The 26,505-nt window shown below is 30.4% G+C and overlaps 5 protein-coding genes and 1 long non-coding RNA gene across 8 annotated transcripts in view; 1 reads left to right on the top strand and 5 right to left on the bottom strand.

The window, feature by feature from the left end:
• Positions 1–7,416, bottom strand: LOC102673104 (transportin-1). Of its 2 annotated transcripts, XM_006613655.2 has the most exons (15): positions 7,252–7,415; positions 6,111–6,186; positions 5,845–6,024; positions 5,415–5,763; positions 5,120–5,321; positions 4,646–5,039; positions 4,248–4,559; positions 3,912–4,149; positions 3,531–3,820; positions 3,339–3,437; positions 3,150–3,245; positions 2,018–2,093; positions 597–771; positions 394–520; positions 1–204 (listed from the first exon to the last, which is right to left on the bottom strand). In XM_006613655.2, the coding sequence occupies exons 1-14, from the start codon at positions 7,354–7,356 to the stop codon at positions 413–415; spliced, it is 2,700 nt and encodes an 899-aa protein (XP_006613718.2). In that variant the 5' UTR covers positions 7,357–7,415; the 3' UTR covers positions 1–204; positions 394–412. The 2 variants fall into 2 exon arrangements, 1 of the variants encoding a protein (XP_006613718.2); XR_004150141.1 differs by lacking the exon at positions 2,018–2,093 and having other exon boundaries at positions 7,252–7,416.
• Positions 7,417–8,063: 647 nt separating this feature from the next.
• Positions 8,064–11,197, bottom strand: LOC102673327 (F-box/WD repeat-containing protein 9-like). The gene is made up of 7 exons (XM_006613657.2): positions 10,895–11,197; positions 10,105–10,264; positions 9,597–9,739; positions 9,274–9,503; positions 8,750–8,999; positions 8,401–8,676; positions 8,064–8,257 (listed from the first exon to the last, which is right to left on the bottom strand). Exons 1-7 carry the CDS (start codon positions 10,976–10,978, stop codon positions 8,171–8,173), a joined length of 1,230 nt encoding a protein of 409 aa, XP_006613720.1. The 5' UTR covers positions 10,979–11,197; the 3' UTR covers positions 8,064–8,170.
• Positions 11,198–11,530: 333 nt separating this feature from the next.
• Positions 11,531–13,315, bottom strand: LOC102673453 (solute carrier family 52, riboflavin transporter, member 3-A-like). The gene has a single exon (XM_006613658.2). The coding sequence runs from the start codon at positions 13,292–13,294 to the stop codon at positions 11,969–11,971; it is 1,326 nt and encodes a 441-aa protein (XP_006613721.1). The 5' UTR covers positions 13,295–13,315; the 3' UTR covers positions 11,531–11,968.
• Positions 13,316–14,226: 911 nt separating this feature from the next.
• LOC102673598 (solute carrier family 52, riboflavin transporter, member 3-A-like) lies at positions 14,227–16,421 on the bottom strand. Of its 2 annotated transcripts, none has more exons than XM_031509508.1 (2): positions 15,551–16,421; positions 14,227–15,363 (listed from the first exon to the last, which is right to left on the bottom strand). In XM_031509508.1, the coding sequence occupies exons 1-2, from the start codon at positions 15,730–15,732 to the stop codon at positions 14,286–14,288; spliced, it is 1,260 nt and encodes a 419-aa protein (XP_031365368.1). In that variant the 5' UTR covers positions 15,733–16,421; the 3' UTR covers positions 14,227–14,285. The 2 variants fall into 2 exon arrangements, with proteins under 2 accessions (XP_031365368.1, XP_006613722.1); XM_006613659.2 differs by having other exon boundaries at positions 15,500–16,420.
• A 248-nt stretch (positions 16,422–16,669) lies between these two features.
• On the top strand, positions 16,670–22,165 carry LOC102673722. Its single transcript, XR_421440.2, has 5 exons — positions 16,670–16,933; positions 17,011–18,479; positions 18,645–19,553; positions 20,592–21,987; positions 22,044–22,165. It is a non-coding gene; the product is annotated as an uncharacterized LOC102673722 (long non-coding RNA).
• A 1,589-nt stretch (positions 22,166–23,754) lies between these two features.
• LOC102681152 overlaps positions 23,755–26,505 on the bottom strand; it is a 71,937-nt gene continuing 69,186 nt past the window's right edge. The window contains 3 exon segments of the mRNA XM_031509509.1: positions 23,755–25,356; positions 25,358–25,588; positions 25,966–26,505. Of these exon segments, the coding sequence (XP_031365369.1) occupies positions 25,113–25,356; positions 25,358–25,588; positions 25,966–26,505 (1,015 nt within the window). The 3' untranslated portion in view covers positions 23,755–25,112.

Consider the following 26,505-nt stretch of genomic DNA (forward strand, 5'->3'; position numbering starts at 1 on the left):
CTCATTTCGATTTTTCATTTATATCGCTTACTGGCTGTAGCTCTAATAACGCATATTAATTCCCCCAAGAGCCTGACGATGACCATAACACGTTAACGACAACGATGTTGATGAGAAGAGGCCGTGGTTTCACCCACCCACCCTGTCCACCCATTATTCTGTTTCCCGCCCAACCCCTTTCGGCCTGCCCCTTAAAGCGGCCTTCTGAAAGAGACATAATTAATTCACATTAACATACTTTCGAAACTAATCGTGTACTAAATCTATCATTTTTTTTAACGGCGTATATAAAATTGGTTAGAATTCAATACACTTGATACGAATGATTTTTAAAAACTTGAAGAGATTGAAGATTTTTAAATAAATTTAGAAAAAATTGTAAAGCTAACTTACCATATTTAGACGGGGCTGCTCAGACGCCATACATATTATGGAGTCGTTCACTGAGCTGTGGTGGGAATTGATCTGAAAATCGTTTCCAATTTTCCGCACCAACTTGATTTTTAAATCCATGTAATATCTATATATACAGTAACAGATTTTTTATTATCATTAATTGGAATAATCATAATATAGCTAATGATATTCTAATTTACCTTCTGGAACATGCCTTTAAGATCTTCTCTAGGCGTTACCCAAGATGCAACAGCGTCGCAAAAGAAGATAAAATCTTGCACAACTCCTGCTGGATTTACAGTGATCATTTGACACATACCTCTGAATGCTGAATCCTTTTCCTCATTATCTCTTATGCTTCTCAAAGAAGTACACCTAATAAAATACATGTACAAATTATAAAACGAATGATGCTAATAATTTAAGAAGGTATATTCATCATAATTGAAAATTGTATTCCAGATTATATTAATATTTCTTTTATATTAATTCATTTGGATAAATTTATTATTTATTCGAATTATTACTCCAGCGATAAATTTACCTTCTTTTTAATTAGAATATTTACATTGATAGAGTATGATTATGGTAAAATATTATAACTAATCACTTGACATAATATTCATTCCCACAAGTTATGTAAGTTATATGTGAATAAATTTTCGTAGAACAATTAGTGTGGCAGAATTGTTGGGTTTTTGAAACCAGTTCTATATTGTAATCTCCTAACAAATATTACCTTTTCGTATCTTCATTTTTGAATTTGCTGGTATTAAAAATTAACAATTAAAAATCCAAACTGAAATAAAAATAAAAACTTTATCTAATCTAATATATATGATAGTTCCTGCAGATTTTTTGTAATCTTGTATTTCTTTGTAAATATTTAAATATTTAACCTAATCCAATAGAAATTTTTTTAACGTTATGGTAATTATTATTATTAATATTTTGATATGATTGGCATCATATTAATACAATTTTATTATTAAGGCGTGGTTTACATTTGGCATAATCTTTTTAATTTTGAACATTTGAATATTGCAAAGTAAAGAAATATATTAGCAATAGTTGTGATAGCAAGAATATAACTAAAATGTATTTGAAAATGTTGATATTAAATTAATTAACATGCAAAAGGACATTTTTGATTGAAACTACCTGTACACAGTGAAAAGTAAGAAAAGAAAGATATATGTTTCTATTTAAATGCAAGGCGATAATACATAGACTAAAATATTACACAGACCTAAAAACGTGACAAATGTAAACCTACCCTAGTTTCAAACTGCAATAATTAAGAGCCTATAACATACTTGCATGGTGGCAGAAAACCAAGGTAAATATACAAAGTAAATGTAAAAATTATTAATACTGCAAAAAACCATTGGGCAAGTTAAATATTATACTTAGGATAAATTAGGCCCCTATTAATCAAGAAAACATATAATATTCGTTCTATAATATAAAAATAAAATCTTTCATAAAAATTCTTGCACAAAAGTTCTTAGCAGCCCCTGATGCAATGTACTAAAGAATCGGGAATAATATTTAATAAAGTGCTAATAAAAATAGAAGATAATATAATTAATAGAATATAATAATAAAGAAATTTACACACCACTGTCGGACAAACTGCTGTAACATGGGGGCGACGTCGTGGGGACACACATAACCTAGGCGACCGATCGTTATGGCTACGGTTTCATTTCATTTCGGTAAGTAGACAAGTGAAGTGTAGTGAAGTGACCGGAAACACAAACAATAAGACAAACTGATAGCGAACCAACGATCAACTCAGGCGAATATTTTGTCGTTTATAAATTTCAATTTGTAATTAATCATTTAATCAATAATAATCAATTTAATATTAACAATTTATAAAGACAGTGGGAACAAAGGTAAACATATGAAATACCGACAATGAACATAGGCAATATCGTGCTATTGTAGCTGCTGAAACAATAATAAAAATTAGATAGCAGCGTGCGAGCCCATGATTTGAAAAAATAGATATGAATATGATTTCTACCAATAAATGTCAATATAAATAAGAATAACCAAGAAAATAAAAATAAAACTTTTTCTCGTGAGTTTGAAAGCCAATTTAAAATACCGTCGAAATAATATTTGGGGCTTAGATGCAAGCATAATATATTGAATTGCAGTATACTTCTCATGGCAATACAGCCATATAAAGCCTGCAGGCAATCGCACACCACTAAGTCAGATCCAATATACAAATACTAATAATGTAACCCGCTCATAAAACGTGCAAATATGGTCGTATAAAACGATCCAAAGTCGTCAGTTTGTGTGATTATTACCTTCAATAAAATCATTTACAAAAAATGCACCTAAACTTAAATGCCACCGAATGCTGAATCTAATGTGGGGAATTTTCTTTGTATATTTGGGAGACTTCTCATTAAATCGTCGTTATCAAATATCCTAATTGCGTGAAAAGGTTTATATAATATTTGTAATATATAAATTATATGACACTACAATGCCTTAAATGAAAAGTTTCCCCTTATGTGCAGAGCATACTTCTAAGAAAAGGTATTACTTCTACTAAATATAAGTGAAACAGTAATAATGTATTATATTATGATGTGTTATATTATTATAGTATTTAAAAAAAAAAAAAAGATTTTTACTATGCATTATCTTCTACCATTTAAAAGTATGCTCCATATACGATACTGTGTAGAAGAAACTATATATTCAAAAATATTGTACATAGTACTCACCTGTATTTTCTAGCAGTGTTTTTGGTGTATTTGGTCTATTGATTATGTCGATGAGCTGTGTCAGAATTAATGGAATATATGCACTTGTATCAGACCCTATAAATAAACAGAAAGATATGTACATATTAAATAATTTGTCTTATATATCATATTTTATATATTTTAGATCATGATTTTAAAATAATTTACCGAGTTTTATAGCTATTTCACCAATAGCCCATGTTGCATTATTACATACAGATATAAATTCAGGATTTAAATTTTGTCCAAGTATAGGCATAAATTCCGCTATAAATAAAATCAACAAATAAATATTTTGAACTTATATAAATGCAATAAATATTAATAGATAATCACAATAATAATAATAAAAATACTTACGTATACATGGGAGAACATGTTGGAAGCAGGCCTTTGTAAGATCTCCTAATAAAGCAAAACTGCTCTGTCTAACTTCAGGCATAACATCTTGCATACATTGATATAATAATTGCATAACATTGCTATTCATTACTAAACGTTCCATATGACCATCCAAGCCTTCTGCCAAACCACTAAGGAGGTCTAATGCAACAATCATAAAATCTTTGTCAGGGGCTTCAAATTGTTCTGGGCTTTGTGTATTTGCTATATGTTGATTTAATGTCTGCTCTACAAGAGATACACACCGTCTAAAAAAGAAAAAATAAAAAATAACATAAAATAAACATTTTGATATTATTACATTTACAAAAATAAAAATTTTTTTAAATTTATATTTACCTATATACGGGTTCACAGTAAGGAAGGAAACCAGATCGTAAAGCAGTTGCAACTGAAGAAAGACATTCTAATAGTGGAAAGAGATCTTTATCTTCGTCTTTCAATACATTCCATTTATTAATAAGTGGTGGCATAAGAAGGTTAATATAATCTGGTTTGTTAAGATGATGTCCTACTGAATCAGCAAGTGTACCAATTGCATCGTACAATATTAAAAGATTTTTATGTTGATATTTTCCTATTTATACAAAAATAATTAGTAAAAAAAATGATATAAATATGAAATGATAAATAGATATGTAATTCAATTTAATATTTCTATAAATATATATTTACCAAAAGCAAAAACAAGTGTCTCAAGAATAAATCCAAGATAAGGGACTAATTCTGTGCATGCTTCCTCTTCTAATGTTGCAAAAGCAGAACATGCGGCTTCCTGAACGCGTTTATTGCCATCAAGTACTCTTTTGAGTAATTCTGTCATCAAAGGTTTCAAATGAGTGTCATGAGGTTGCGCACAAACCCAATGTGCATATCGACTTAATGTCCAGCAAGTAATAGCGCGTACTAGTGCTTTTTTATCACTTAAGCAACTAATTAAATATGGAATTAATTCTGATAAATGTGGAATCATTCCACTCATACAACCTACGATATTATATATTAAATTATAATTTAAATCTATATAAAATAATACATAAAATATTGCATCAATAATTGACAAAAAAAAGAACCTTCTGCTATAGCTCCCAATGCTAATATTCCAGATTCTTTGATTTCCCAATCTTGATGGAAAAGTGTTTCTTTTAAAATTGGTACTAAAACTGGTAATAATTCTTCTCTAAATACGTTTGCTAACATATCTAAAGCAGCAGCAGAGCATTTCCTTAAATTCCAATCACTAAGTGTTGAATCATCATCACATCCATCTTCAGCATCTGTATCATCTTCATCACAACCTCCGTTTTCGTTTGTATGCTTATTCATATTAGCGTGATGTGTATGATGTGTTTTTGATTTTGGAAATCTTGGTCTAATATCTTCTTCTCTATCTGGGATCATTTCATCTTCTTCTACATCTCCTTTTAGAAGTATTATATCAATTTCCGAATATTTCATGCCTCTTACCTATTAAAATATTATGAAATTGAATTATTTATTGTAATATTTGTTTGAAAATTTATGTCATTTTGATTATGATTACCTACCAATATAGGTACTAAACGGGGTAAATGTGGTGCAAGTGCTTCTTTACAAATTGGTTGCTCAGCTAATGAAAGCCAAAATTCACAGGCTTCTAAAGCAACTCCTTCATCAAGATCTTGAGTCCTCATTAACATATATTCTATTATGTTATGCATATGTGGTATTAATCTATCCATTCGTACTTCAAGCAACATTACCAAAGCTCTTTAAGAAAGAAAGTCATAAGTTTTATATTATACAAAATATTTTATAATCTAATATAATCTAAAACTCAAAACAGAAATAATATAATCATACCTGCAAACATGTTTTCTAACATCAGAATCATCATCATTAGCTAAATGGAAGAGATTCTCCAAAAAACTATCTATATGAATCATTAAAGCCTGCGTACGATTAACAATAAACTGATTAACACAGGCAATAGCATGTGATCTAATTTTAGGGCTTGAATGTCTAAAAAATTGCAGGAACTTTGGAATTAAAACATTTAATGGTCGATTGAGTGCATCAGAGTCCAATATTTCTGAAGAATCTTCACAAATCTTTTGAAGAGCACCAAAGGCACCTTCACACACATTATAATCTTGTGAATCTAACATTTGACAAAGTGCAGGTAATAATTCTGGCCATCTGGTTAATTCACCTAAAAAATAATATTTAATTATAATCAAATAATCATAAATAGTATAATAAAAATTATTTAATAATTATTATTGTTAATTACCTTTGGATGCAATGGTAGTTATTAAAATACCAACAGTTGCACGAATTAGAGGTGATGGATCTCCAACTGCTGATAAACATTCTTGCTTGATGAAATTTGTAACCTCTGGTAAAAATTTATAAAAATGAGCTTTAACGTTATTTTTCAAAATCAATCCACTTAGAGACCTTGTTGGTTCATCTTAAAAGAAAAACAAAATAATTAACATCGTGCATGTTTTTAAAAATATAAGTTTTATATAATAAATTAATGTTTAAATTACATACCCTCTGATGTGAGTTTTGTTAAAACAAAAATAAGGTAATTATTAAAGTCAGGAAATTTGTTTAATTCTTCCAATTTCTAAGAAATATTGATAAGGAAAAATTGAAATAAAAAATATATATTAAAATATTATAATCTTCTAATTTTCAAAAAGAAAATAATGCACATTTACATAATTACTAATTATATTTTTTTTTAGTATTATATATGCATTTACAATAAATGCAAAATATTGTATTTACATTTTGTAAATTTATGCAAAAATATAAAATATATTTCTCATTATATATATGAATAAATTTATAAATATATATAAAATATTTTGAATCATCAAAACTTTTTCAAACTTGCTACAAATAATACATACATATTATGTATACAGTACAAACAGTATGGAAGTATGTAAAAAAAAAAATTCAAGTTTCTGTAACTGTAATTTTCTAGCACTTATAATTCGCACAAAATATAGTCTATCAACATCCATTTGTGTATGTCATTTCCAGCCTGTTTAATTAATATTATGGATGAAACTATATACAAGATTTATCGATTACAGCGTCAAGAAAACAAACTCGTCACCGACAGTAACGGCATTTCCGACGCGCCCTGCGACAGAGATCATGTATCGTTAACATATTTCTTGGCGCTTAAGCATAACTCACGTGTTATTCGAGAAAAACCTACAAACTTCTGTCGACCTACTATTATTATTTCGAATATTAATCGTAAAATGATTTCGTAAAAAGTAATGTGAACAATTATAAAATGGGTTATATGATTATATAGAATCATATTTGTTACAATACGGTGTCTCAACGACTTTTCAATCGAACTACAGATGACAAAAAAGGGGATTCGTGACAGGCTGCGCAAAAGCGCGCCGAACATTTTTCCATCTTATATCTAATAAAATATCTCGATAGCTTTTATATTTATTGAGACTCTTTGTTGTATCTTTTTCATTAAATTTTCGAACTTATTTAAAAGAAGCCTTATTTTTAATGAGATGGAAAGCACGCCCCTTGATTGACCTATCCGCTTTACTTCGTTACCGCGTCGCGGGTGTACTCACCGGGAACAAAAATCTCTCAATTGAACTTTTTCATAGCACTGAACGATTTATGATCATATAAGAAAGGATACTTCTTGAACGGCTCGCTGCGTAGCCGTATCCGGGCTCTGAGACTCCTTGAGGAGCGTCAAGATTTGTCGAAGTCCTTCCTCTTGCGGTTGCCACGCCATTTTCATCGTGTTTTTCAACAGCACCACTGAACGCAGCCAGCCTTCTCTGACCTCGCAGATAAACGGAAGCTCCCCACGGTTACCCCCACCATCACGCCACGAAAGCATTAAGATACCGGCGTACGACACTAGGATTCTTTAGTTAAATTTCGCTAGGTCGTGCTGTCGGATCTGCGATTAATTGTTCAAAACAATTAGATGAATATTTAACATCGTTTCATAACGATATTCCATTTTTATGTAATTCATGCAGATAGACAATTGAACGTTTTCGATGCTTAGCAGACGAGCATTTCCGGCGACAGCAGTGACATCGATTGGCCTGCTATTTGGATTTATAAGTTCGGATAATGTTTTCAAATATAATATTATTTTGTCGTTATATATAATGTTTCCTATTATCTTTTCAAAATATTTAAACTATTAATAACATGTGATACGTATTAATTTTTAAAATAAATTTTAAATTAAATAACTGACAAACAAATTTTTCTTCGGGGCTTTTGATTCGACAATTACACTCCTGTTTAGCGGCTAAATTTTAAATGTCGAAAGAAATGTTATTTATAATAAAACATTTTTTAAATGATTTTTTTTATACTTAATCGATCATTCATTGTCATTTTTTATACTTTATTATTATTTATGATTTATTTTTTCGAATAAATAATTAAAAAATAAATAAATATTTATGGAAAAACTATAGCAAAACATTTATTAAATTATATATATTTTTATTATTTATTCATTTATTAAAATTTAAGATGTATACAGTATATAAAAGCGAAATGTTTATAGAAGTCATTAGTTATTGACATTTTTATGCACATTGTATTCGTGATTTTGGTCTCCAAATTTCGATTCCCTCTGTACCAGAAACAGCAAGAACATCATTTAAATAATCTGTCTGTAATTAAAAAAAGTTAAATTTATTATTTATTATTTTTTATTAAGTTAAATTTATTATAATTATATTATTATTAAGAATTACATAACTAACAATAATTAAAATTCATAAAAATATTTCATATGTTATTTCAAATCACTTACACTAGCAATTTCGCCATAATTAGATTTTAAAGTAGTAAGATGTTGTGGAGGATCAGTAGGACTGGAAATTCTAACTGTTTTGTCCATAGAACTTGTGAGTAAACATCCTGGTGCAATATGGACACCATTAATACCTTTTTTATGTTCAGTAGTGTAACATTTAACTGGTTCAAAATTCTTTTTTGGATCAAGTACATGTAATTTTGCACTACCATCTCCCACATAAACTATGTCCTTTTCCATACTCATACTCATAGGAAATGATTCCTGAGAAATCTAAAATATATTAAAATAAAATTAGTAAAATTTTACTATTTTTTAATAAAACTTTTTATTATAATATCCTTACTGTAACATTTTTCATAGTTCTTCCTGCTCTTTGATCCCATATAGATACTGTTCTATCTTCACTTGCAGATAAAATAAAATGAGAACTCATAGCTAGTCTAATGACTGCTCTTTTATGTGGTCGATATTTTATAATAGGTTTATAATTTAATCTCGGATCAAATACTAAAATAGTTTTACAAAATGATCCCGTCGCAAAGAGTGCTAAATCTTGGCAAGATGCAACACACAATAAAGCACCTGATACGAGCCTAAAAAATTGGTTAATCCTTCCATATAATATTGTAACTTATTAGAATAAGCTAATACATAGCTACTTTTGGCAGAGCGAGTGAAAGCAAAGATTTCTTGCTTAATTATTCTTTTCGAAAAAATTACAAAAAATTATATTTGCTATTCAATATTCTTTTTGTTGAATATAATTCATTGCCTAAATATTTTAAGAAATAATGAATAAAAAATGTTCGTGCCTTCCTCGCTCGGCCTTCCCATAACGAGAGCAGCGAAAATGACCAGCTCATGTACATCTCATAAGTTTTGAAGTGAATGAGACCAGTGTTAGTAAGTGTCCATGCTTTAACACTTTGATCCCAACTACAACTATAGACTGTATTATCTATTGCTGCTAAATCCCAAATCCATCCATCATGAGCAAAATCTATGCATGTGTGACTCTCTCTTTCATTTTCTTTTGTAGAAAGTTTCCAACATACCAAAGATCGATCTCTAGCTCCTGATATGCAAATATTTCCTTCCTATATGAATTATATATTAATATGAGTATTATTATTGTAAATATAAATTTATAAAAATATGAAATAAAACATTATTTAAAATATTGTACTAGCCTGCATTAATAATAAGCCATCAATAGTACTGTATTGCACATTACTAAGTGATAATTTCTCCATATAATCTTTTCTTCTCCATAATGATGTTTGCTTTTCCAATGCAACACATGATAATTTCCAAAATAATTCATCATCCTCAGCTTAGAAATAAAAATAATATATATATATATAATAAATAAAGAAAATAAATATATATATTTTTAGCAAATAATATTAATATGTAAGAATATATTTTAAATAAAAAATTAAATATAATATTAAATTAAATTAATTGCAGTTTTTAATAAATTATATATTTTCTTTGTTAATTGAAATATTATTATTTATGAACATTCATTTCTTATGATATAGAGTATGTATAAAAATTTAATTTTAAAGTTAATATGTTTTTATAATGAAAAATATGAAATATAACTAGTTATTGGATACAGTAATAGGTGGTGTTTTATTTATTTACAGAATGATTGGTCGTGCAAGGCGCAAGGTGCTATCAATTTGAGCTAACCAGGAGGCAAGACTGGATAACCAGTATCTGGCCAAATTTGACTAATCCTCGCTTTCCATAATGAATTGTCATTTAAAATTTGATAAAATTGTTTACACACTAAACTCAAACCATGTACTAATGTAGATGCATCTAGGAAGGAACAAATGTGAAGAAATATCTGAAATATAATAATACAAATTTTTATTAATTTTATATATTATAATAAAAAATTATATTATAATAATTTTATTGTATATTATAATAAAAAACTTTGATTATTATGTGGAAAAAATATAATATGTAATGAAAAAATATTTAAATATAATATAACTTTTCATTTAAAAACACAAAACTAAAATTAAATTTTGAAATACATGTACTACTTTGCGAAATAGAGATTTAAAAATGGCGTTTATCTGTTACTGACGTTTCGTTAAAGTTGTCGCAATATTCCATTTATTCTCAAAGAATATATGTTACAGCTCGCTTATTAATCGAATTCAATTTTTACTTTAAAAATCATTTTTTCAATATTATATGATATCGTCATTATATTAAAATTTATATTAATAAAAGTTATCTTATTGTTTGTAAACAATAACATAGCATTTGTAATTTGTCTTAATAATTAAAAAAAGTTAATTGAAATAATAATAGATAATAAATATTATCTGATAAAGTTTTGAATTTTTTAAAATTATTTAAAAATTCATTTATATATATACATGAATATATATACATATATTTTTAAGCATTATTTCTCTATCAAAGATGCGTATATAAAAATCTAAAATTTGTTTATACAAACCTCGATTGGAAGATCCGATAAAGATAGCTGGAATTCCGTTTGATTAGATTCAATTTGAGTGAAATGCTGTTCTTCATCACACATTTTAGTCTAATAAGGAGAATATTAAATGTTACGTTTTTAAATAATATCATTCGATTGACTATTAAATATCTTGATGATTCAGCACGCAATAAAAAGAAATAAATGCAATGGTTGTTTTTTTATTTGACTTTATTATTTACCGTTTTGGTTCTTATATACGATACAGCTTTATATGAGCACTTATGAGTCATTTACCACCTCCGTTTTAGTAAATTTCACAATCTTCCAAGACAGGGCTGACAACGTATAATGACAAGTTTAAATAATATTTTTATTTTACTCGTTTTATTATTTTTTTTATTATTGCAAATTTGTATAAATCACTTTATAAAATTCCATTACATACATTTTGCATACATTTTATAATAAACAAAAGAATTTTTTATAATTAATTATATAATATAATATTTATTAAAATTTAATTATGTGGCAATCATTAAATTTTAGGACATAATTTATAAATATTCGTAATAAAAGAATATGTTCTCAAAATATTCCAACAAATTCATTTAGAATAATTTTTATATATTATAAACAATTGATTATGATACATAAATGTGATTTTTCCTTAATAAATAAAATATAATTCGAAACTAATAGTATACACATAATAATCTTAAGTACAGTATTGAAAGGCAGTACTTAAGATAACAATAGATAAAATATATATATTTTATGTGTAATTTTTATAACTTCATGATTTCTATAATTGTTTTATATTATTTATTTATCCATTTATTTGTTTATTCATAAAGACACATGTTCATGCAGACATATGTACAATTATAAAAATACTTTTGTAGATAGAAATTTATATCTTATATCTTATCAATTTTTTTGTTTAAAGCTACTTTAATAAAAAAATCATTATTATTATAATTTTGTACATATGTAAGTATATAAATCATGTAATGATATATTCAATAAAAGTGTTACAATTACTATTTTCCATATAAAATAAATAAGATATATATTTAATATATCAATTATTTAAGCACAATTATCATGTACTTTAAAATAATTTGTAAAATTAATTATTATAAATGAAAATATTGCACCACTTGCAGATGCTATTTGCATAATTGCACCTACATTAAAGAGTATATTGGGAAGCACTGTATTTCTAAATACTGATATAACAATTAATTTTAAATAAGAAACAAATCCCATTAAAAGTGCCCATGATATTATAATTAAAAAAATGCCAAGTTTTGTTGCTTGTAAAGGTGGTGATGAAGACATTGCTAAATATGTAACGTAACTTCCAATAAATAAACATATTATAGATAAGTAATTAATAATTTTTATACTTGAAATTTTAAACCAAAATGTTAATAAACACATAAGTGGATTTGCAACTTGAGCACATATTATTGACAATTTATATGCTATACTTCCATAAGGTAAACAGGAATAAGATTGTATGCTTGGAAAGAAACCATGACTCAAAAAGCAAAAAATAGCAAGTAATATAAATAAATAATTTCGTGTTTGTTTAGTTAAATATTTGCTATTATTTACTAAATAATGTTTCATTTCTTGTATATTATTAGTACAATGATCATGAGAATCATATGCTTCTTTTTCACCAAGTACTATATTGATAGAATTATGAATTTGTTTTATGTTTTGAAAAACTGAAGAATATTCTAAAATAGCAAAAGCAACTAAAGATAAAAATAAAATAATAAAAATAAATAGAAAATATTCACTTGGAGAAAATTTTAAAACAAAAGATTCTAATGATTCTATATTAGTATTATTTTTAAGAATTATACATTCTGAAATATATCCAATTCCTTGTATCAAAGCAATAATACTTGGCAATACACCACTTAATCCTTCTCCTATAAAATATGATGTTAAAAATTTTATATTAAAGTTACGAAGATATGGTATAAATAATATAGAACTAAAGCAACCTACTAAGGCATTGAAAAATGTTAAAACAAATAATAGCAAACTGTATTCATCATCAGCAATAACAGTTTTCTCAGAATGAAAAAAACTTAGAAATCCCATTGCCAAAGTTCCTAACACCAGCAAACACATTATCCACCAAGGTTCATTTATCTTACATTTGAAGTATTGCAAGATTATATATAGTAATGGACCAAAATTTGCAGTTTGAGTTACTGATACTAAATAAACTGGTAACGACCAACCTTCAGGAGATGTATTAATAAGTACTGGTATTTGAATAAATATTCCATTAATACCAATCCAAGAAGATATGCCAAATAATATTATAAGAAAATGCACAACAATATAAGTTTTTTCATTGCATATTTTTTTATCTTGTGTAATATGGATCATTCTGCATTTATAGAAAAAATCAAATTTTTATATGCCTGAATAATAATTAATAAAAAAATTATTTTAAATAAAGTTAAAGTTTTTTATATTTATATAATTATTTTTTATTAACTGATTTCTCACCAAATTATTTTGTTAAATTTCCAAATATTATAATTAAAAAAAATTTTTATTATTTCATTTATGTATTTTGTAAAATTATTTAAAAAACGAAAAGTTTAAAATTTTACATTATAGAATGCATTTAAACCAGAGAAACTGGTTAGATATGATAAAATCATAAGATGTGACTTTTCTTTAATCCGAATAATAAAATTTATCAGATAAAATATAAAGTTTGAGTAATCATTTTGAATTGACATAATGATAGTTAAATTTTATATTAAGTACATTTTAATATTTTAATAATTATTAAACTCAAAATAAATGATAAAATTAAACTTTGGATATTTTTGATATAAAAATTATTCAAAACATTTATTATGCAATAAATTATATTATAATTGCATTTTTTGAATTTAAAATTAAAATTTCGAAAATAGTATTTATTTATTTATATGCAAACAAATTTTGTTTAAATATACAGGACTATTTTTTAATTATATTCATATCTTATATATCTATTTGAATTAAATTCATATTGAAATAAAAATATACTATAATTCTTTATTTTCAATTATTAAAAATATTTAGCTTTCCTAAAATTTTGTAAGCAAATTAGAAGTTCGATTGGCTTTAATATTGATCTATTTTTTAATATTGAAATTACAAAATCTAAATAATTTTGTTTTTATATTAACTTATGTGTGTAAATAAACTATATATTCTTAATTCGATGTTCCAGATTTATAATATTTAAAAATAGTTAGACCCTGCTCTTTCATATTTCATAATTTGATAAATAATAGAAGCTAAGAGATATATTTCATTTTAATTAATTTTATACAATTTTTACTAATAAAATTATTAAATATAAATATCATATTAAACGTCAGTTTGCTGCAACTAATAAACATGGTGAATAAGAATGGAATAGTTTTGCATGATTAACTAAGACAAATGTAATTATTGCTCCTATCAATGATCCAATTTGAGTTGCAACACCAGTATAATATAAACCTCTGCCAGGATCAGGCCTAAATAACGTTGTAATACCCAATTTTATAAATCCTATCAAACCACTAATTAATATCCAAGATAAAACTACCAAAAATTCACCTAACCAGGTATTTTGCAAAGGTGGTGTAGGTGATTCAACAGCTAGAAAGCAAACAAAACTAGAAAGTGCTATAAGTATAACCATAAGACCAGAAAGGAAGTTAATTTCTGGCATTTTTATGACAAAACCTAAACACATTGCCAATGGACCAGCCATTGATGATAATGTAACAGTTAAATGATATGCAACATTTCCATACGGCAAACAAGAATATGATTGAATACTTGGTAATGTACCATTACCTAAAAAACAAACCATTCCCATCATAATTAATAAATATGAATACACTTGCTTAGACATTGCCCAACCAGAATTTGTTTTATAACTAGGAGGAGCTCGTGTATCTGTTGGTAATGTTTCCATATTTGCTGAATGTTTCACACGCTCTCCAATAGCAATAGATAAATTGTTTAATCCCAAAAATGCCAAGAAACATAAAAACAATAAAGTACCAATAAAAATAAAAAAAGTCTGACTTGAAAATCTGGGTTCTGGATAATAAGGTATTAATTCATTAGATCCAGATTTAGTAATATTTAAACATTCAGGATTTCCACCAACACCTTGGATTAATGCCACTAAGCTTGGCACAAATCCGCTGAGTCCTTCTCCTACAAGATAGGACACTAAATAAATCTCTCTATAGTTCCTCATGTATGGCATAAAAAGTACTGAACTCGTACATCCAACAATAGCAGTTACAAACATTAATGATAATAGTGCAGTGGAATGCTTATTGCCAAATATTATAGTAGTTTTATCATATAAAAAAGCTAATATAAATGTAGACATTGCTCCTGCTGCTAAAAGGACATATGTAATATATTTGTCACATGCCCATTTATTGTATCTAAAACAAAAAAAAATAATACTTGAATATATTTGATAAAGAATATTTTATAAATTATTGTGAATTGAAAATATATTTATGAGATATATCATAAAATATATTATGAATTATTAAAATATATTTTTAATATACATACTTTATATATAATGTATAAAGTATTGGTCCTAAATTGGCAAATTGTACTAACATAACCATATGTGCTGGAAGACTCCATCCTTCTGGAGCTTCGTTCACAAGAAGTGGTAATTGAACATAAATGCCATTCACACCAATCCATGCACCAAGACCAAACATTAGTGCAAGTAGGTCAACTAATAACCTTCTATTACTTAACTTTTGGCTCAACATATTTTGTCTTTTGTTATTCATCAACAGTGGGTCTAAATAGGTCAAATGACCTTGCTGATGAATCCTTTCCTCTTCAGTCGCCGTTTTTTAGCTTTCTTTTTGCAAAAAATGTTGAATTTTATAATCGATGATATATGTATAACGAATGAAATATAACGAATGAAACTTATTCTTCGTTATATTCAAAGTTTTAAAATTGAAAAATATAATCTCTAAGAAGACCTTATTAAATAATTGATATTAATTGAGATAATATAGCAATTATTAACAAATTATAAGATCAATTCATTCACTGTATCAGCAACTTTAATGATTATTCAATGTTTTGGTATTGCAATCTGTTTTCTTTTTTTATATAAATGCTTTCCACTATCACTTTTCACTTGTAAAATTTTTATTTAATTATTTAATAAATTTCTAAAATTAATTTTTTAACACTTTTTCAAAATAGTTTTCTTTTTTCTTTTTCTTGTGGAAAACATAACCTTAAATCACAAATAAACGTTACAGTTACGATAAACTGACCAATATTTGTTGGTGCGCATGTATATGCGATTGCGTATATTAAATTCTTAGAAAAAATAAATATAATTTTGTATTATAACATGATAAAATTATGATAATCTAACACCATACGAACTGATATATGCGACAGTCGCAATTCGACTGTTGGTTGTTCGGTCTTTCGTAACTCGTGACTTGTAATGATTGGGTATCGGTCAAATTTGCTTTATATACATTGTTCATTTTTATTATCAATATCTATTAGTATTAGTTAAATACATATATTTATAGCAATTTAATAATGGTATGAATCTTCATTTCTTCTGAATTAAAATATTTTCTCATTAAACTTGATAATTTAATAATTAATAAATAATTAAAATTTTTCTAAATTCTCTCATTTTTGTGGAATGATAATAAAAGATGTTTTTTTAAGCAAAAATGATAAATTATACTTTTCAAATTTTCCCTCAAGTTATGTTATAATTTTGTACTACTTATTCTTAGATCAGTTACTATAATCATTTGTATTTGTGTTTCGAACTTGCCACTTTATAATAGCGTTTCGTATATCATGATCGATGTATTCAGTGCAGTAAAACATATTAGTCCGAATAGCTTGATTGATGTCTCTTGTGTCCATATCACATTACTATTACAAGGATTGATGTACATTTTAAATCTAATATATAACCTAGCAATAGATATTAATAAATAGGTAAAGCATAATTAAATTTAAGTTTTTTAAAATAAAAAAGAAATGAATAAAAATGTAGCTGTAAATTTTTTTTACAGCTTGTGATTTTATAAGAACTGTTCATTAAATCATAAACGGAAAGGTAATGAAATAAATACCACCATCAATTGAATATAGCAAGAACTTTATAAAAGACGAGGCAGACTCACAGATGGTTTAAGTATATTAGTATATGTCTCAAAACTCTGAGAAACGTATGACGGTTTTGTATTCGCATTTTTTTTATTCTTTTTTTTTGTTTTTTTTTTCTTTCAAATAGATCACACATGAAAAAAAGTTGTTGCATAAAGAGATGTGTTTATATCGTGCGTAAAAAGTACGAACATACATCAATCGAAAAAGAGTTATTAGTCAAGGATAGAAGCTGAAAAAGGAAACGCTCGACTAGATTTGATAAACTCCCTCTTGTTATGTTATATTATAAATTGTCGAAATTAACATGTTTCTCTTCTTATCTAACCTTAACGACCAAAACTCATTGACGTTATCGTAAAAAATATACATATATGTTCATGGTCGTCGATCGTTTGCAAATTATTTATTACTTATCGTTTATCAGTTATTATCATATCTTAGAAAAATAATTGTTTATTTCTAATTGTACAAGAGAAAGCATGACAATAAAGTATGAGAATACTGGTAATATTGTAACGAAAGAGGGAGTTCTATTATTAAGAAAAAACGTGACTTTCGCTCCTATTGGAGGAATATTGGGAAAAATGTACAACAAGGAAAATTATTTCGAATAAAGTAATTTGCTTCGCAAGCGATTGTAGTTTTGTAAATTAATGTGTGAATCATTTTTATCGCGAAAATGACAAGGAAATTGATATTATTTTATGATATCATCGTCCATCAGCGCGATATGACGTGAAACTTCAGAATAAGAAGAAACTTCGATAGAATATCGAGTGAAAAATCGATTTTCAGTATTTCGATTTTTATCATGATCTTCGATACTTATCGATTTCTGTTAGTTAAGTCGGGTTATGGAGCATTGATATTTGTGAATATATTTGATAGAATAAAATAAAAAGAAAAAAATTAGTACAATTTTGAAAGATTTGAGAAATAAGGATGTGAGAAAATATTTTTAAAAATTATAAAATTAATGAATTAAGAAATAAGAAAATAAAAAGAGAACAAAAAAAAGCAAGAATAGTGTGACCTAAACGAAAAAAAAAAAAATGATTCAAAATGCATATTCATTTAATTTTCAAATAGTTAATCCTAAATAGTAATAGTTAATCAAATTCCATAAATCTTGTAAATTTTCTAGAATTTTTAACGATAAATATGCACTATCGATTATACTCTTCATTTTATATCTCGTTTTTAAGGAAAACCGATAACCTAGAAACAAGTACAATATTAACGTCCTTCCTCTCCTCTGAATCCCAACGTTTTTGAAAAAAGTTACAAACGCGGAATATCGATAGACAAAAATTAATTATGCGACGCTGGAGTGGGGAAGAGCAATATCGGATGGAATTCATGGAACGAACGGGTGAAAGGCCGATGTCCGATATTTACATAGCTCGAATAAAAGTTCGGGATACTATCCTTTTATTCGTCTTTTTCATCACTTAGAATTTTTCAATTCTTATAACTTTCAATTTCGTTTAAGTATTCAAAATAACATATAAGAATAATTCAAAAAATATTTCTACAGAAAATAGAAGCCGATTTTTCGAATTCATCGATTCATCGATTCATCAATGGATCGTTCAATATCGCATATCGATTTCCAAAGGTCAATTGACATATGATGACGTAAAAGAATCGGAAACTTAATAAAACAATTTTATTCTGAAGAAAGAGGTTATGAATGATGGAAAAGAAAATATATAAATGCTTGAAAAATATGATGGTAAGAGATGGAATCAAGAATCAAATCAGAGAGAGAGAAAGAGAGAGAGGAATGAAGCTCCTTGACCCGACTGATTTGATAAATTCCAAGCATTTCTGCCATTCTATAGCATAGTTATATGTGTAAATATGTATTCCGCTTCATGTTCTATGTTTCTTAGCGATGATGACCCGCACCCGGCCCTCGCGAGAATGAGTTTAATTGACTGAAGTGCCGAGCCGAATCACGGGTACACTTTGAAGCATGTATGGAAGTTCGTTAATATCGACGATATATGGGAGATAAGACAGGTTAATTTACTAATTTGTTACAATATTTTAAATGTCAATATCCAATTAATTCTCATTTGATTTATGCATATTATTCGAATTTTGTATATTATTTACGTAATAACCTAACTTTTTAATGCAATTAAATGAATTGGATTTTTTTGGAATATGTACGACACGAATGAATGAGATTTCTAGATTATTAAGAAACAAAAATAAGAAGATATGGAAAATCTAGTGTGTGAATAAACGTAACTATAGAATGTTTCGTAATATCAGATGTCGAGGCTTTTGAAAATTGAATACCACTTGAACTAACTGAAATGCTTGCGCTGTTGCTATTTTAGATATCCAAAACATCCAGATATTAGATACCTTACGTATTCCGAATATTGAATAGAATATTTCATGTTCCAGATATTCGAATTCCGTTTCTTTTAAGGTATGTACACGTATTTGACATATAGTATATATGACTATCATTTAGTTTATCATATTCCTTATAGTAGAAATATTCGATTGAACATTAATAAATTCTCCCAGGTATCGTGTGACATTTATCCACAGCGCCGCAGCATTAACTAGAACACGCCAAAGCGGAAATCGCTGGTTTATCGCGCTGACAGACGCGGGGATTTAATCGTTCGATCGGATTAGATGCGATTGTCAGAGCTACTGTCACGCCTGTCGCAAGCGTTTCGATAGAAAATTGAAAACCGTGAAACAGGAGAGTTTAGACTGGCAAGGAGGGACACACGGGAGATTCCTGTAAACGGTTCGGTTTCTTTAATACATTGTTCGCTTTTCTGCGGACGCAAACGTTGCGATCGATAAAATCTGACAAATTACACAACAATACAATGACATTAGATACGATCGGTCTCTTGTCGCCGATAAAAAAAATTCCTCCAACTTGGGTCTGGTCAAACGCTGCTTGAAACGAATCGCGATCGTTTTGATTTTGCATTGCAGTGGTTTTTTTTTCCATTTCTTTTCCTTTTTTTTTTTTTTTTTTTTTTTAATGCTTTTGTATTTTTAAGTAATTTCTAGACTAGAACCAAGTTCGAGGATTGTTGGCCGTTAGGCGGGAGATTTGACAAGCTTCGAGGACGCATCGACGTCGACGATTCCCGTCGGTGGTCCTATTGTAATATACACATGACTGTATATTAGATATAAGAAAACTTTGAATCGAGGATATTGAACGAGAGCGTTGCACGAGAGACTGTTTCTCCTATTTTTTTCTTTTCTATTACGTTTACAGAAATGTGTTACACATGTATATTATGATGATCCTCGGCCTTCATAAGCATAGGGAAATCGTCGAAGATCGCAAGATCGTATTTTTTTTTTTTTCATCGTTTCGTTAATTTCTTTTATTTCTTCCTTCCTTCTTTTTTTCTTTTTTATTCTGACACGTTCAAAGTTTTCTCCAATTTTTTTTTTTTTTTTTTGCTAACTCGAACATTCTTTATTGCAGGTTCTTTGTGTCGTCGTGAAATGACGAAGAAAAAGAAGTATAAACGGATAAACGTAATCTTGACAGCTTTACGAATTTAAGTTAAGGCGCTATATTAAAATGGAAATAAGATTTCGTGGGAATCTCAGCCGTCTGCAATCTTGAATAAATTTTTGCTGATTCGAAAGCAAGCATTTTTTATAATGGCTACGATTTGCAATACGATACAAAATGACACAAAAAAACAAAGGTAATTACTGGCGAAACGAGTTTATTTATTGCTTTTATCTTCGCCAATCATATCACGTGCTTTCTTATCGTTTAAGCCTGAAAGCTATGAAAAAAGAGATAGAATATTAGATAGAATAAGTAGAACGTAATTTTTCCGCGATTAACGTTCAAGCGAAAATTATGTTGGAAATTAAACCATACAATATGGTAGATATATTATCAGAAATTATAACACATATTGTACCAAAATCAAAAAGAAGCCGGGGAATATGGTTGCAGTTAAGAGAGATATGATAATGCGAATTATATAACGAAGATTACGCGAGATTTATATAATGAATTTAACAACAGATATCGTCGAGTTAATGTCTAATTGAAGAATATAATTATTTTTTTATCGTTGGAAACGAAACGATAATGCCACGATCATGCGATTCGCTTGAAATCCTTCTCCGCTTCGCGCATACTATAGGCACAACTCTCTTTTATTTAAATTTCATTCTTAAATCATCAACAGTTTAGTACAGTTATATAATATGTACAAAGTATACAGACTCCGCTACTTCAGAGGAGGGACACAACTTTCATGCGATGTATCGTTTTTTTCTCGAATGAATTGCTGCTTCCAGTTAAAAGCACCGGTTCGAATTTCGCGGATCTTGCCATTCTCGTTGCTTATTAAAATTGTCTCGAATGACTCTGTCGAAGTGGAAATAAAAGAATAGCTTTGAACGAGGAAACGAAGAGAATTTAATCTACCGTTAAAATTTTTCTTTGAAAATTATCTCATAGAAATAACTATATATTTTTCAGAATCTACTTTATCAAGATCGAACAGACAATTCCGATTCCAAGAGCATAATCCAAGGATAGAATGAAATCGGAGATGTATCGACATCAAAAATCGAAGTAATTTTCGTAAGCATGAAATGCAAGGAAGAAATGAAAAGACATTATTTTGGGGAGGAAAGCTATCAGCTTTCTCATCGGTGCTTTTAATCAGGTATTGGGGGGAGGGTCGACGAGTTTCGTGTGTACAAGCAAGCACCGATTCAACTACACACGTGCGCGGTACACGACGATTCATGGTGGACTGTTAGACGTAATATCTAACGTGTGAACTAACTGGTGTATCGATCGTCTTGCTACTGATGCGATGTATACTGATGCAAGACGTGCACGTATCGTAAGTACATGTGTTTCGGTACATATATCGGTTATTTGAAACTATAATTACACGAGGGATGGAGGAAAGAACAGGATACGAAGCTTTCAAATGGGACATCATATCGGCATCAAGATAGAAGAGATAAGGAGAAACAGTTTCACGAATCGGTTGTAGAATTCTCACTGTTTCAAGAAAATCAATATGAAAGTAGATGCACTACCAGAATGTAGATACAATCTGGTTGAATTTTCTTGCCTCTACATACAGATATATACTTTGAGCCGGAGTGGAAGATGAAAAGTACTGATTTGAACTACTTTAAATGGTAGGAAAGAGAGAATAAGAGTACAAGACATTGGAAAGAAAAGTTTGCATGAAGAGATATTTATATCTGTCGAGTTTGTATGACCAGCCTTGTCCAGTATCTGTTCTTGTCTAAAGAACAGTATTGAAGTTGGGACATACTGTTTCAGAAGTGATGAAACGTGGAGAGTTAGCGATTCTTTGAGAACAAGAGACACGAAGATAACAAGAATAGAGAAGAGTCAGTTTTAAAGATAAAAAAATTTGAAGAAATTGAAAAATTGCAGAGAAGGGAAAAGGAATTGGATAAAGAAATTTTTAAATTTATTTTCAGGAAGATTGACTGTCCCATTTGAAAATTGTTGTACGAGAAAAAGGCAAAAGAAAGATCGATGGAAAATGGCATGATGATATGAAAGGCGTACGTAAGGAAAATAAAGGATAAATGCAGAATGCAAAAATTCAAAAATGCAATATCGTCGAAGACCTCGCACGTATGACGCTATATTGGTACAGGTACAGTAGAACGTGGCCAAAGTGGTTGGAGAAAGTGTATATTTTCGACGAACAATAAATTGGATTATTTCTTCGATCTATAAGTGCTACACGCGGCACGTTGTTCATGATTCTTTTACTCCGTATGGATTTTTTCATTAACTTTTCCCTGGTACAAATTACACAGTTTATCGTGTTATCTAAAACGCGTATTAATAATTTTTAGATAGTAAATTTATCGATAAAACGGCGATTAATATTTAATTTTAAGAAAAAAAAATAATGATATATAAATATGTTTCGACGAGTGATTCAGAATGATCGAATTGATAATATAAAGATTCAACATGTATATATTAGAATGAGTAATTAACGAAAAAAATTAACGAATTTTTCGCATAATAATAAATTAATTCAACACGGTGGAATAATAAGTCAAAAATTTGGATCGTTCGCATTTCTTTTTTTTTTTTTTTTTACCCTGATCTCTTTTGGCCTTTTTTTATTTAAAAAAAAAGCCGATGGTCGATACGAACATTAATGCCCGTGTGTATGTTTTATGTGTGTGTGTGAGTGTGTGTGTATTCGTGAATGCATGTTTATGATGTACCACGTTGATTACTCTGTAACGAGAGTATCTTTCGTTCATTCCTACTTTCGGTTTATGTAACATCGACTGCACTCTAAAGAATTATTATTAATATTATTATTAATTTTTTTTTTTTTGTTTGCATTCGTTTTAGGTGTAAGTATTCTACCGTAATAAGTATGTTGTTACGACTCGGCGACTACACCGCGCACGGATTCTTTATTATCAAAGAAGTCATAGACGATAGGTGAAAAAAGTCTTTAGAGGAAAATAGGTATTTTTTTTGTTTTTTGTTTTCTCTTAATAAATTGACAAAGTAGTAGATAGAATCGTATTCTTGTACGTGTATAATAGAATTCGCGATCGAGGGAGACTTTTTTTTTTTTTTTTTTTTTTTTAATTTCTCTTTCGATTCCCTCTCTTGATCGATTCCTATCAAGTGTATGCGTGTATGTATACGTATGTGAAATTTTTCCAGCGTTCGAATGGTGTTAACGCGAAATCCTTTCTGGTTCCTCCTCACGATTCTCCACAAGAAAGAACAGCTCCAATAAGTTGGTTCCATTCGGCCGAATTTTTCTTCGTCAAAGCTGCTTTGTCGTCGAGAAACTTGGAATCGAATCGAATCGAACATTCGCCCTCTTCGTTTCTGCTCTTTTCTCTCTCAAATTGGACTCCGTTTGAAAAAAAAATGGACGAAAAATGGTCAATTCCGTCAGTCCACGTGCGACTATTACCTTCCGAGCCCGCATCTTTCTCTCGTCTCCTCATCCATCTCCTCCTCATCCATATATTGTCGAGTTGATCGTTAAAATCTGGTCACGAGTTTGTACAGCGGCCACCAGGAAAAAAAGAAATTCTTTCTATTATCCTCTCCTTCGCAACTTACGAGACAACTTGTGAAATCCAACGATCCTTTATACATATAAATTCCTTCTTTATTATTTCCTCTAATTAACACCTTATTCATCTTTTCCTCGAAACAAACATCTATTATTAGAGGTTAAACACGAGGAATATGCGAAACTAGCGACCTCTCTTGGCCACCGTCCAACTCATATATACTCTTCATTCCCCCCCCTCTCAGGAGCAATTTATTTCTCCTGTGCCACGTCTCGAACGTGTTCCTCGAACACGTGCTCACAACAAACGTCGCAAACGAACGATCACCAATTTGTACCCCGATATATCGTGATCCCAAAACGTGTCGTGTAAAACGTACCAGTCCACTGGTCCGCGAGAACGCGCTTAAGCTTCTTCAAAGTGGCTCTCCCCGTCTGGTGGCCATCTTGGCAGCCCTGGAAGCCAAAGCGCCCAATGAGCACACAAGACCCGTCAGGGTCTCCCAGAAAGTGGTCCTACGTCTTTTGTGCACTGCCTGACCGACGTACCCCAAATAGTAGCCGGTGTAACGATCGTTTCCACGATCCGAGCCGCTGTCCGATCTGCCTACGCTGGATCGCGCCGACTTCGGTTGTTGCACGATACTTGGACGTTGTTGTTGATGATCCGCCGTTTGATCGACGATACTGTGACACGGTGAACCGTCGCCGTATCGTTGCTGATAGCCCGATTCCGATTCGTACAGCCGTTGCTGGAGCTGCACGTTGCTCAATCGTCGATCCATCATCCGGACAAGGTTCTGGTGGACGCGACGATCATCCTCGTGCACGATAGGCAATTGTCGTCGACAACTGGTGGCGGCTGGCAGCTCGTTTGGTTGGATCTGTTGTTGTTGTTGTTGTTGTTCCACTTGTCAGGCGTATTCGGTGTCTGTCGACGCGGATCTCTCCAGATGAGCTTGATGGCCGCCATGATGCTGTTGATTCTGATGTTGCTGCTGCTGTTGCTGTTGCTGCGCCTGCGTGTAAGCGAGGCTCTTCTGATAGCTGAACAGCTGCCTCTCCAAGCTGTAATTCTCCGCCTGGAGGAGGGAGATCTCCCGTCTCATCTGTTGATTGTGGATGCGGCACACGTCGTCGTACTTGTGGTAGGTCNTGGAACAGCAAGTGGCTCTCGTTCCACTCAAGCCGGATCCTCAATTGCCCTTTGTCGGTCAGGAACGGACAGTGATTTTCTTTCACCTCGTTCGTGTCGAGATTCGTCTCCATTATGATACCTTCGTCCGCGGACTCTTGGGCGTAGTAACGGCTGAACGGGGCCCCCGGCAAGCTGATCGCGGTCATGTTCGCCTCCTCGTCGCGGAGAAGATAGGCTGACCAACTGACGTACCTGGACAATCAGAATTAACACAATTCGTTGCGTTCTCGAATATTTCGAAGAAACGATTTACTTACTTAAACGAGGATACGAGCGAGGAGCGAGGTTCTAAATTATTTCTCGATGGAAATATACGCGGATTATATCGTATCTTTCTTCGAAGGCGAGAAAACACTTGTTATCTTTAAATTAAATTACAGTCGTAAATTAATAAAATTGATCGATCGGTCGTAATGAAAATACACGAGAATTACGTTTTATCTTTCTCGATCGCAAGAAACTCGGCCTCGGTCGGTAAAATTATCCCGATATTACCTTCACGACTCTCCTCCAAACCCTTTCTTTTCTCGTAAAAAATGTTCTCTTTCTTTTCTTTTTTTCACACCAACCTCAAATGATTCCTCGGAACGTTATGGATATCTTTGTAGACCAGGTGCAGTCTGACGGTGTCCGAGTGCAAATCGGCCCTGATCATCCACGCCTGCTTGTCCCGATCGTAGCAAGGGGTCGCGGGCAGGACGGAGGGGCCGCGAGCTTGGACGGCGACCTCGCAAATGGTCCTCGCCTCGACCATCTCGAGGGAAACCCGTACCACGCCTTTGTGCGCCACCTCGGACCACCTCACCCTCGTGTGCCACCCGAAACCGCAACGCTCAGCGTCCGACAGGTCCTCGATCTGGCCTGAATCGATCCTACGATCACCCTCGCCCAACGCGACGCTGTATCTCACCCTGCACCGATGATCGAACCCGCTCATCCTCATCAGATAGACGCTGATCCCGTTCTCGTGGCCCCGGTAACCCTCCAACTCCTTGTTCCCGTGGGGATATATGACCAGGTTCCAATCGAAGCCGCCGAACGCGAAATAATCGGTCTCCAATTTGTTGGGCTTCGATTGGCCCGAGGAGAACGTGCCGCCCGGCATCTTA

The sequence above is a fragment of the Apis dorsata genome, unplaced genomic scaffold (assembly GCF_000469605.1).
Source record: "Apis dorsata unplaced genomic scaffold, Apis dorsata 1.3 scaffold_161, whole genome shotgun sequence".
Classification (NCBI taxonomy): Eukaryota; Metazoa; Arthropoda; class Insecta; order Hymenoptera; family Apidae; genus Apis; species Apis dorsata.